We start from the raw sequence: 12,813 nt of genomic DNA on the forward strand, positions 1-12,813 counted from the left end.
TTAACCATGTTCAAATACCAACAAACATACAAACTTTCTAAACATTAAAAACAGCCCCATGAACACAAAGAGATCATGGTTTCAAAATAACTTTCTAAGTTCAAGAAAATATCTATTTGGAGTTTTGAACATAAAAATAGCTAGGAAGATTATTAGAACATTTCAACGGTTGAAAATGTTCATAACATACATATAAACATCATACGAAAATTTCATAAACATCTAATAGTTAGATCTTAAGAGATGAAGAAATCAAAACGAAAAACCATGAAGAACTACCTTGAGAGTTATTAGAGAATGCAAATTGAAGAAAGAGTTTGAAATGCCAAGGTATTCTCATAGCTAGGGTTTGGCTCCTTAAAGAGAGAAATCATATTTGGGGGGAAAAAGTCAATAGTTTTTCAAAAAGTAGTTTGTGTAAGAGATAGGTGAGTGATTTTAGGGATTTTGTGTAGGAGGATATGTAATTTTGCTTGTTTAACAAACAAGCCTCTTACATGAAAGTGATGTGACCTTTTCGGCGAAACATTCTCGATTAAACCATTCCCTATCATTTTCGGCTAATACTCGGTCGGATATAAAAAATCTCCCGATTTCGGTTTATGGTTAGAACTTCAAAATACGGAATTCGGAGTGAAAAATATTTAGAAATGCGTTCTGAATGAATTTGATGTCTATCTTGAATCGAAATAATATTTCAAAGCCAATGGCGCAATCGGAATTCGATTCCGAGTTACGGAACTCACAAACAAGTTATTAGGCTGAATTCGGGCTAATTTGGGCCCGACAACAGTTCAAAAATATTTCGTCACAAAAAAGACTAACATTCAACTATGGTTTAGCCTAAATCCATACCAATTAATTTCTAAAATTAATCGTTGATAAAATAAATAATTAATAAAAACATACATAGAAAATTCACGGTGTTACATCTTGCTCACACAGAACTTGACCAGATTAATGAACAGTCAGATCATGATGAAGTGGTGGTAGACACACAGATGCATCAAGAACCCGAGCTAGTAGAACATTTGATACAAGTTGAATTGAGGCACTCCGAAAGAGGCAGAATACCTTATTCAAAGTATCATGAAGAAGAATATATCACATTAACAGATAATGGTGAAACTCAAGACTTCTCAGAAGCTATGCATATAACTGATAGAAAAGAGTGGATTAAAGCCATGTAAGATGAGATAAACTCATTACATGAGAACCACACTTTTGATCGGGTGGAGTTGTCCAAAGGAAGAAAAACCTTGAAAAACAAATGTGATTATATGCTTAAAGTTGAAGAATGAGGCTCAAGAATAAGGTACAAAGCTCAGATTGTTGTGAAAGGATGCAATCATAAGAAATGAGTTGATTTTGATAAGATATTCTCACCAGTGGTGAAGTGCTCCTCCATAAGAGTAGCATTGGGTCTAGCTGTTAGCCTAGACTTAGAAGTTGAACAACTTGATGTCAAAACAACTTTCTTACATGGAGACATCAAAGAAGAAATCTACATGAAGCAACCAAAAGGTTATGAAGAACAAGGCAAGGAACAGTTAGTGTGTCGTCTGAATAAGAGTTTATATGGTCTGAAGCAAAGCCCCAAGGCAATGGTACAAGAAGTTTGAATCCTTATTGACCACAAGAGAAGTACATTGAGAAAGTTCTCAAAAGATTCAACATGGATAGGGCAAAGTCTGTCAGTGTTCTACTTGCTGGACATTTCAATTTAACAACAATGCAATATCCAACTAGTGATGAATAAAGGAAAGAAATGAGAAGAATGTCTTATTCCTCTGTGGTAGGAAACCTAATTATGCCATGATTTATAAAAGACCAGATATTGCCCATGCAGTTGGAGTTGTGAGTCAGTTCTTGTCCTATCCTGACAAAGAGCATTGGAATGCAGTAAAGTAGATATTAAGATATATGAGGGGAATTACCGAAAGATGTTTATGTTTTGGTAATGAAGATCCTATGTTTATATGATACACGGATGCTGACATGGCTAGAGATGTAGATTCTAGAATAGCTACATCAACTTATCTAACTACTTTTGCTCGGGGAGTTGTATCTTGGCAATCCAAGTTACAAAGATGTGTTGCATTATCAACAACTGAAGCAGAATATATTGCAACATCTGAAGCTGGCAATGAGATAAAATATATGAAAAACATCTTGCATGAGTTGGGTCATGTTCAAGATAGATATGTTTTGCACTGTGATAATCAAAGTACAATTCACCTAACTAAGAATCCTACGTTTCATTCTCGGACAAAGCACATTGATTATTGTTATCATTAGATGTGAAATGCTTTGGATGATAGTGAGTTGCAGCTAGAGAAAATTCATACATATGACAATTGGTTCAACATGATGACCAAGATAGTTTCACTCAAGAAGCTAATAGATTGTTGTAGAGGTGCATTACTAGTGATACCCATCAATTAATTCAGGAAGGGGGATATTTGTTGGGAATCATTCCTAATTGATGTGGAAGCAAGACTAATGAATCTTGGTAGATGAATCATTGAGTACATTCAATGATGGCTATTCCAAAGTCTTGGAATTATTCATTGACTCTTGAGAATTATGAAGTCTAACTTAGAAAGTTGGAGTAGCACTTTTCAAAGTGTCTTGGAAGTATGACAACAATTTAATCATTTCTTATATCTTTATGATGAAGCTTTCCTACCATTCACTATATATAGGGGACTTGTGAGGAAGAGATACAACAAACAAGTGAGAAAGAACAACATAGAGAGAAAGTAAAAGAGCTTATATTCACTTAGTGGAGATTTGTATTCCTAGTGATATACTAGATAGAGTTTGTATTTCCATCCTTTTTGGGTGAGATTGAGTGTTTTCCTCTTAATAAGATATAGTCAAATATTGTAATCCTACTTTCTATGGTGAAGATATTTTCTGGACTATGTTCCGTGGTTGTTTCCTTCTCACGTAGAGGAGGTTTTTCCATGTTAAAATTATTGGTGTTCTTCTTCTACTTTTCTCTATTTTCTTTATTCATTTGTTGCTTCCACAAGGAGGAAAAATAGTTCTGAATTTCTCAACGGACACAAATTAATCATTGCCTTCAAACATGTTCTATTGTCCTCAAACACTTTTTCACTTCTTAGCTGGTTGGTTTTTTACATAGAGTTTTACTGTTTTCCATTTCATTATTACTATTATGCATTTCATTTTTTCCATTGTCTTAATATTGTTTCCAGACTGTTGTTATAATTTTATTGTTTCGATTCATTGCCTTCGAATAAAGCTATTTGATTTTTTGTTAGTTTTATTACTTCTATTTTGTTGTTTCCGGTATATGTTTAACATTATTTTCATTTTAATGTTTTTATTCATTGCCTTCTAACCTATTTCGTTCCCTTTGTTATTTGTTTGCATCTTGTTTCTTTCCACTCTTTCAATCTTTGTAATTGTAATTTATTATGCTTTGTTTCTGTTATATTCTATTTTGTATGCAATGATTTTAGTTGTTGTGACAATAATCATAGAAATAGATTTTTTAGCTATGAAGATTGTGAATTAGGTTGCTAATTAAATGGAAATTGCATAAGTGATGTCTGTCTAGTAGCTTATATTGATTGAGAATTGGTCAACAACATTCACATTAATTTATACATACTGTATAATTTATTTAATTAACTATATTTAAATTTTGTAATTTTAATATTAATGTTTTTATCATTTTATATATAATGATATTTATTTTTTAAATTTTTTAATATTATTGTACATTCTGCTCTCGGGTCCTAGATAGTTACTGTTTAATATTAATGTTTATATGTCTGAATTTCACATAAATAATATAAAAAATTCCAAAAAAATTATGTTCCAAATCAAATGTTATGATAATGAATAAAAAAGAATGCAAAATTAGATATTATGATGTGTGATTAGGAAATCAATAAAGGTTGCGTTAAATTATTGAAAATCATGATTTGCTAGACATAACATCAACAACACAATCCCTTATTTCATGTTTTTCCCCTCCACTATTGTCAAAGATAAAAATGGAGATATCAACGTCATGCCTCGAAGTAAAAAAGAGACATTTTTAATAGATTACTAATTCTTATTAATGATAAAATGAACAATGCATAATAGAAAATATAAAAGATTTCTGTTCTTACGGGAAAGTGTGTGCCAAATGTACATTTCTTTTATTATTAAAAAAAGTGTAAAAATAAGGTAAATTAAATAGGAGGTAAATATATTTTGTACGTAAAGGGCTAAATGTGCATTTATTTTATTATAAAAATTAATATTTCATTCTAAAAGTTCTTTGTTTCAGTAATGATTATCAAATACATTTTTATATTTTGAATGTAGTAAGCATCACTAGTGTCATGATATAATAATAATAATAATAATAATAATAATAATAATAATAATAATAATAATAATAATAATGTCAACCACATAAACAAAAATTAATCAAAATAAGCTGAACTTGAATGATACCTCAGCTCAAAAAACATTTCAAAATGAATGATTCTGATCACTAATAAATCTATGTTGTCTTCAATAACTACAAATTGATTTAACCGTTCTTATCACGAATTAGTTATGTCACTAGTTTATAATGGATTCCATTCTAAAAAACCATGGCATATACTATTTCAAATATATTTTTGAATAGCTTTACCAAATACGGTGTCCCACGCCCTTCATCAAGACTGAGACGTGCTCAAAGAATGCACCATAAACAATGATACGAAGCTAACATCTATACATAAGAATATTGAGAAAAATGCTGAGTAGAAAACGATAAATGCATGGAAATAATGCAGAGGAGGTTACACACAAGATTTCTTTGTCCATTCCAGACTGTTATCATCAAACATTACCTTCATCACATATAACAAAGACCCAGGAAAGGGAAAAGAACCATGATATCATTTATCAAATTGTAAAAGAAAACTAATTAATCATCAAACTCATGAATGTGATCTAAAAGGTAGTTGGCTGCCAGCTCCTCATTTTTGTTACAAGCGTAGAACACCTCCAATACGATTGCATGACCGAAACCCATTGCTTCAAGCTGGACAAAAAGCAAAGATCACTACCCATACAAAATGTAAATTAAAGAGAAAATTGTTAACAACATATTCCCTGTTCATTAGAGTCATATCCTGCATTTCTGTCTAAAACCAGAGGTTCAGTTTTGGAAAGAAGGGAGGGGAGTTGTATAGTTTCTTCAAATCACTATTAAACAATAACTAAAACTTCTTCCTTCTCTTTCCCTCTAAAACCGTACTAAAAAAAAGGCTCAAATTTTTAACAATACACCCCCCACCAGAGGAACAGTCTGCGACCCAAATCCAAATCGTATAAATTATGTTGAAAGCTGTTTAACAAATGTGAAATGCTAATTGTACAACTCTTAGGTGACCCAAACCCAAATCCCTTTCCCTCTCATGCTAATTGACACAACCTATATTAGATTGTTTAGGTTATCAACCCATGTAAAATTACCTAACAGACTAGTTCATTCATCATAATTTCATACCACATCCCATAATTGAATTATAGACCAACAAATAATGGCAAAGAAAAAAGATACATGACCATTCCAATGTTAGTACTAAAACTAAAAGTTCTGACGAAGAACAGGCAGCTAGTTTAAAATGAAATTTTCCTTCGAGTTGAATAGGAAAATACCATATATCACTCGATGCTTTATATAGACAAGAGGCTGAACTTACACGTTCAATTGCTTGCTGCTCCTCAGGGGTGACAGTCACTGCTTGTGGCATGGCACCTTCCAGCTGTCCCGATATATTCCTAAAGCATAATAACAGAAAAACGTCAATTAATAGGTACAAAGAATAACAACACAAAAAGAAATTGTGAAGAATAGCATAAGATAATCCCTTACCCCTCGCCACCACCCTCCCCAGGTTGATTTATCAGGCAAAGGAAGTCTTCTTGATGCGCTTGAGTCGATCTCATAAGTTCAGGATTTTGTTTACCCAGTTCTTGTAGCATAGGCTGCAAGAATAGCAAAATTCAAGGCACTCTGAAGAAGAGAATAGATAAATAGAAACCAGTGTTGTAAAAACCGGTTCGTGTCGGCCGGTTCAACTGGTAAACTGGTGACCGGTCCCAATACCGGTACGGTACAATAATTATACCGGTCATGCAATCATACCGGTCAAAACCAGCCAAAATCGGTCATACCGGCCGGTTTTCAATTGAACCGTACCGGTCATATTGGCCGGTTTTTATTAAACTTAATTTTTTATGAAAATAAAGAAATTATTGGTTTTTTATTGATTTTTCAACATTAATGTTAATATATTATATATGTATATCTAATTTCGCCGGTATGCGGTTTAATTAGTGAACCACCGGTTGAACCGCTATACCACTATACCAGTACCCTAACCATCTTGATGACCGGTACGGTATTAATAACACTGATAGAAACACTACCAAGGCAAAGAAGAAAACCTGCAATAATTGTGGATTAGCCTGCATCATAGCTCTCAAGGCTTGGAACTGAAACAACCAGAAATTGAAAATTCAAGTTTAGACATGTTTTAGAAGAAAGAAATCCAGTACAAGTGGAGCGAAAGATAGAGAATACCTGTTGACTGTTGTGCAGAAAATCTAAAGAGCCAGGACCAGCAGCACCAATGTTAGGAAGGCCCTGTCACACAACATTAAGTACACCACCAAAAAGTCTCTACCATTTCTATTTGATAAAAAACAGTGCAGTATCTACCTGGGGAAAGAGGTCTAAAGGATTAGCATTAGGTCCACTAGAAGTAATAGGTGCGGGTTGTGCTGCTTGAGGAGCAGCAGCTGGAGGATTTGCAGGTTGTGTGCTTCCAGGCACTTGGGCCACAGGTGGAGCTTCAGCTTGCTCGGGTATGCCCTAATATTTATAAATGATATTTTAATAAAATGAATCAAGATAGGATATTGTACGGCTCAAACCATTAATCTAGACATAAACTTCCATCAAAGCGGCAGCTAAAGCAAACTGGAAGGTCCCACTAGGTGTTCAAATCCAGACCGGTCCAAAACAAAAACCGCAAACCGATCCAAAGTAGACCGAAACCGCAAAAGCCGAATATATTTGGATCGTATTGGATTTATTTTTTAAGGACCGATCGGTCCGGTCCGGTCTTCGGTTTCACGTCCGGGATCCAGACCGATCCAGACCGGACCGATATTATTAACTTAACCCAAATATATCACACAGACACACAGCAAAAAACGCTACCCTCTCTTAAAATTCTAAATCCCTAAAATTCTAAATCCCTAATTCCTCATTCTCTCCTCCACACCCTTCTCTCCTCCACACCCTCCTTCTCCACGCCCTCCTCTCCTCAACAGTCATCAACACCCTCCTTCACCACACATCTGTCCTGATTGTTCACACCCTCCTCCATCCTCTTCCATCAAACCAACACTTTCTTCGTTTTGGGTAAGTGCATTTCTCCCCCTTTTGTTCTTTCTATTTGTGATGATGATGAAGATAATCTTGTATGACCCACCATTGAAATATAACTGGACAAGTATAAGGGTAAGAAATTAAACATCTAAAATTCACATACAGAATACAAATATTCAATGGCCCTCTCGGGGTTGTTGTAAGCAGCACGAAGAGCACGGGTAACAGTATCCCTATCCCAGCTCCCTCCACCCATATCAACAATTTGCTGAATTGTTCCCTCCAAGTTGCTTCCAGCAACAAGATTGGATGCTGCCAGCCCATATACATCAGACCCTGGCCTGCTTCAACAAAGTTTCACTCAGCAACAGATTTACAAAGAAACAATAAGAATTGAAAGATTGTTCCATGGTCATAATGTGAAGATAGCAAGAACTACAAATCATGCATTTTTCTATGATCACACGAAGAGGATATTACACAGCAGAGCTGGACAAAGTAGGATCAAGATCTAGTGCCGAAGCAGGAGCAGGAGCTAGTGCTGAAGCAGGAGCAGGAGCTAGTGCCGAAGAAGGAGCAGAAGCTAGTGCCGAAGCAGGAGCAGGAGTTGGGGCAGTGACAGCTACAGGCCTGTCAAATGAAATGAAGTTGCAGAATGCAACAGAACAGATATGACATCAGAATTGTAACTAGTTTTTTTCTTGAACTCGAAAGAGAATATGTGATGAAAAATCAATGACTCACGTTGCCCCAGACATAGCAGGAGCTTGAGGCACTGAGGTTGGAGTAGCAGCTGCACTTGTCTGCGGAGATTGCAATGACGACACAATAGTTGGATACTATTTTCAGAAATAAAAAGTGAAATGTGTATTCTTTATCTTGCTATATTGTTTAACAAAATGACAACTTCATCACAAAATGATCAATTTCTTTCTTTTCCCTTTCTTTTCTCTTTATTTTTTTCTTCTGCCATTCATGAGATAGGAGATCTTTCTATGAGAGGAATTGAGTTAATAAGTGTCATATGACACAGATGTTTTATTTTAACAAAAAATACAGATGACTAAATAAAATACAGCACAATTATGGATATAACCTTAACTATTTCAGCTTAAGCTTACTGTCAACACAAATTAAAAGAGAAGTGACTTATAGCTTTAGAACGAAATGGAAAGGCAAATGGAGATGGAGAATAAGCATTATCATTGACAATAATAATCTCAAGTTTTAAAAAGCAGCCAACAAGGCAAATGGTTCATGGTACTGGTTTCAGTACGTGGTACCTAGTTCTATGTGTTCATCACTTTTTTACATTATTACTACAAGACTTATTTTATAAAGAACCCAGTACATAGTACACGGTACGCCTACTCCGATATGTGATATGTAGACTAAATGACAACCGTGTAAATATGACTAGAACCAAATAACCACATAAGGCTCCAATAACAACAACCAAACCTTAGAAAAATAAACATTAAGAAAATTAAACTACAGCCACTAAACAGGTGGTGAGGAAGAGCCTTCAGTAGCGCGCGATAGCACTGCGATAACGAAGGGTAGCATGTTATGGCTGTTCCCCACAACGCCATGGCAGATATTGGCACAGATGGCCGTAGAGCTTGTCGTAGGCCAAATAGAGGTGGAATCGCAGGTCACGACCAGCTACATGTGTTTGCTGCTAGTGGAACCCTAATTTCAGAGGGGAAAGGTCTTCTTTGCCCTTTTTAATATGTTGCATGTTTTTCCTTTCTACTTAACACGCATTGATTTTCCTAGACCACACAATTTTTACTCGGATCTACCTTTCTTCTTCCTTCTCTTTCTTCTTCCTAATTTCAGTATACAAGTCCGGTTGCTTACATGTTCTTCATCAGCATAGAACAGAACTGCAAGACTTCCTAATTCACAAGCATACTCTGTCTTTTCTCAGCATGTTTGCTTCAGGAAAAAACAGTTCCACCACCATCTAATGGAGAAGGAAAGCAGCATTATGGAAAGGAAATGTTGACACATCATGGGAGGAATTGAAAAGGGGTGGTGATGATTGGGTATGGTTGGGAAAGCATTGTCAAAGGGCTATGTGAAGGAAACAATTGGAAAAAAGGGAGATATCGCTTAAAACAGTGAACGTGGTGGGAAGCTCTAGTTAAATGTGACGCAAGGCACAACATGTTGCAATGGTATGTGATTGATAACATAAATATAAAATGATCGTAAAAAGTTTGATTTAATTTCAATAACCAAACAATATATGAATAATCCAAACCAAGAAACGGAAGAGCCACGGAAAAGAGAATAGCCAAATATAGTAACATGAACAACATCCACTAACAGTATATTGTTCTCACCTTAACTGAAGCAGCAGTTGCAGTAGATCCTTCACCAGTTGAGCTCGTAGTCTAGCATATTAGGGCACATATATTATAATGTAGTATTGAATAAATGAACACAAGCTAAACAATAAAAATTTGTATAAGTCAAGACCGTTGATTCATGTAACAAAAAGGACAAACGTTCACCAAAATATTTTAACTTATAGATGCCATGCAGTTTACAGTTGATGAATAGAACGCTTGCAATATATGTTAAAATGTAAAGAACAAAGGGTAACAAAATTAGATTATATTCAGTTGACTTCAACTGCTGTTGAAGGGGGGAGTCTTGATTATTTATTTTCTAACAGGTCCCACACGGATAAACTCTTTATTAGTAAGCTCCAAACACAGTATTTAGAATTCATGGGCTCATCATCCAATTCTGATGTTAGGTTGTGTTCGGGAATACCCCTAAGGGACTTACACACCAGTCATCGGACTTATTTGACCAAAAATAAGTCAGATAGTTTTGTTTGGCAAAGGAGATTATAAGTCCATGAGGTGACCTATATAAGTCTATGTTTGATAAGACATTTGGAGGAGATTTTTGACTTTTAAGTCAGGGGCGTATTTTATTTTGGACATACCAACTAGCTTATAAGCTAATCTTACTAAATAGTTCTGCTTTATCAACTAGTTTACAAGCTCCTAGTTTTATGCTCATCATGGCTTATAAGCTTTTAGCTACCTTATAAGCTCACAGATAACTTATAAGGTAGTTGTGCCAAACATATCCTATTAGATGAGTAGAAAGAAAACCTGCAATTTCTTGCAGTTCCTAACCACTGCAGATTCCATTCTATCTTTAATTAGCATCTCATATTCCAAACACCAAAAAACAGATAGCCATAAATATAAGCTCACAATACATTGCTATACACGTACTTTTAAGCAACTATGAATGCAACCAAGTAATGGAATATATTTTGATAAAGTACACTAACCAACATAGTTTTCAAAAAAAATGTATATAAATAGAACAAAAAATTACCTTTGATAGCATGATTACAATAAAAGTATTTTCGGCTACTTTATTTTCCTCCAAGGTAGTACCATCCTTGAGAACTTTTCCTTGATGAATAAGCATTTGCTGTGCAGCAGGATAGACATCAGCACCCTGAACAGTTTCTATATTTTTCTTCACTTCAGAAACCTGAAAAGAATATCATGTTACAGAAAATATAGTGGACTGACTATTATAGCTCATAAAGAACAGAATATTTAGAAACATCAGCTATAGAGAATCATGAAACACAAAAATAAGAGACTGGGCATTGATACGTTTGTAGAGTTCATCATTTAGGTGGTTAAATTTTTTATTAAAAAATATCATTTCCAATAGTTCACAGAAACTTCTGCCCTTGAAAGAGACGGAAAATGCACATTATATAGATGGACCTGGCCTCTAAGTTTTATGACGATGTCAATTTTGATAGTTCAAATGTCACAATTCACTTGGTTATTGATCTAAGTGTTAGTTAGAGCACTAGATACAAGTGCGTAATGCACAACTATGGCAATTCCCATGTCCGTGAAGGTGCAATATAGCAATCAAAACTAGCAACTATTCAAATTTAAGTCCAGCAGAAACCAGTTTAAATTCCAAACAATGCTTCACACTAACAAAGTTCCAATAAATGTCAAACCTATTCATTATCCGATGACAAAGGAAGGAGCTAGTTAATGTTCCTAACCACCATCCCTGTTTCATTTAATTCCAAGCATATTCCGAAAATCCACAAAAGCAATCAACTCAAAAGTCGAAACCTAAATTTGACACTTAATTAATAGGAAAAAAATTAAACGGGGAAATTCAAAATGCATAAATCAAATTCCAAAATAATCGATAAAGTGAAGCTCTAAAACCCTTGTAACCCTCAAATTCAGGCCTTCAGCTAGCACAATTGAGGGGCAAACCGTGTCTGAGGGATTCACTTCAATTTCGAAGTGCGTTCCTTTCAGAGTCTTCACAAAAACCTTCATCTTTGTCACTTCCTCCGGTTCTATCCTCGACGGAATAGAGTCGGGAATCTCGCCGGCGAGTTTTTATGCTGTAACGCGACGATGAAGCGAGAAAGAGTAGTAAAAAGACGGAGCAAAATCTCGTTTTATATAAAAGATTAGAATCAAAATCTCGTTTGATTCAAATATGTGTAGGTGGATTGAGACAGTTGATTTCACGAGAAAATAAGTTTAGAAATCTATCTTGGACTCTAGAGAAATACATGTTAAATTACAGCTACCCTTTCTAATTTGAAAATAATTTGGGAACCCTCTTGTGACATTTAGAAAATAGTTTACAAGTTTCGATCAATATTTACTGGTATATTCAACTGTGTGTAAAGAGTAATTATAATTTTTTTAATGAAAGTATTATTTATTTTTTATTAACAATATAAATAAGTATATTATTTTATGTGTCAAATTATTTATTCATAATAATAATTAATAATGATAAGACTATATCTAAAATGATATACATTGTATTTATTTCTGTCTAGTATCAAATTCAAAGGCTGACTATGTCGAATTCAAAGGCTGATCCAATCAGGTTTTTGTCTAGGGTCAGGTCCAAATTAAAAATATGATCCAATCAACATTTAAGATCAAGTTAAATTATACAATAAATCTTATTCAATCCATGTTCACCCTACTTACTGCACACCATTTGCATTTTCTTGCATCTCTTTTCTCTTTCAACACTGGTGAGAATACATGTTAGTACCGGAGAGAATATTGACCCCAAAAATAGAGACAATGTTTTGTAGCAGATCTTATAAAACTCGTTGGGCCTCATGCCATGTGAGTGTGATGATGGTCTCCTATAAAGCCCAATCTTATTCCAATGATTTAGACACTGAATTGGACCAATTTTATGGGTCCTTAGTCTACCTAAAGAGCATCACCCCATGGAAAACAAATATTTATGATTTAACCGACCTACAATATAGTAATAAATTAAAAAAATCACTCTAAAGAATATATTTCAACTAAAAAATTATCACTAACTAG

At 34.6% G+C, this 12,813-nt stretch overlaps 1 protein-coding gene across 5 annotated transcripts; it reads right to left on the bottom strand.

Moving 5' to 3' along the window:
* LOC109361351 (ubiquitin receptor RAD23c-like) lies at positions 4,776 to 12,026 on the bottom strand. Of its 5 annotated transcripts, none has more exons than XM_019606815.1 (12): positions 11,719 to 12,026; positions 10,793 to 10,954; positions 9,776 to 9,825; positions 8,168 to 8,245; positions 7,904 to 8,053; positions 7,587 to 7,764; positions 6,749 to 6,901; positions 6,611 to 6,673; positions 6,475 to 6,522; positions 5,900 to 6,012; positions 5,727 to 5,805; positions 4,776 to 5,062 (listed from the first exon to the last, which is right to left on the bottom strand). In XM_019606815.1, the coding sequence occupies exons 1-12, from the start codon at positions 11,782 to 11,784 to the stop codon at positions 4,946 to 4,948; spliced, it is 1,257 nt and encodes a 418-aa protein (XP_019462360.1). In that variant the 5' UTR covers positions 11,785 to 12,026; the 3' UTR covers positions 4,776 to 4,945. The 5 variants fall into 5 exon arrangements, with proteins under 5 accessions (XP_019462360.1, XP_019462361.1, XP_019462363.1 ...); XM_019606816.1 differs by having other exon boundaries at positions 8,168 to 8,226; positions 9,775 to 9,825; XM_019606818.1 differs by lacking the exon at positions 7,904 to 8,053 and having other exon boundaries at positions 7,587 to 7,722; positions 8,216 to 8,245; positions 11,719 to 12,025.

The sequence above is a fragment of the Lupinus angustifolius genome, chromosome LG11 (assembly GCF_001865875.1).
Source record: "Lupinus angustifolius cultivar Tanjil chromosome LG11, LupAngTanjil_v1.0, whole genome shotgun sequence".
In the NCBI taxonomy this organism is placed as follows: domain Eukaryota; kingdom Viridiplantae; phylum Streptophyta; class Magnoliopsida; order Fabales; family Fabaceae; genus Lupinus; species Lupinus angustifolius.

Excerpts from the sequence above, each read along its gene's own strand:
- LOC109361351 (XM_019606815.1), bottom strand. The coding sequence starts at position 11,784 with ATGAAGGTTTTTGTGAAGACTCTGAAAGGAACGCACTTCGAAATTGAA. Across the intron at positions 7,765-7,903 it reads ACTTTGTCCAGCTCTGCTGT|GCCAGGGTCTGATGTATATG; the intron begins GTAATATCCTCT and ends TTGTTGAAGCAG. Across the intron at positions 6,902-7,586 it reads CCATTGAATATTTGTATTCT|GGCATACCCGAGCAAGCTGA; the intron begins GTATGTGAATTT and ends TATAAATATTAG.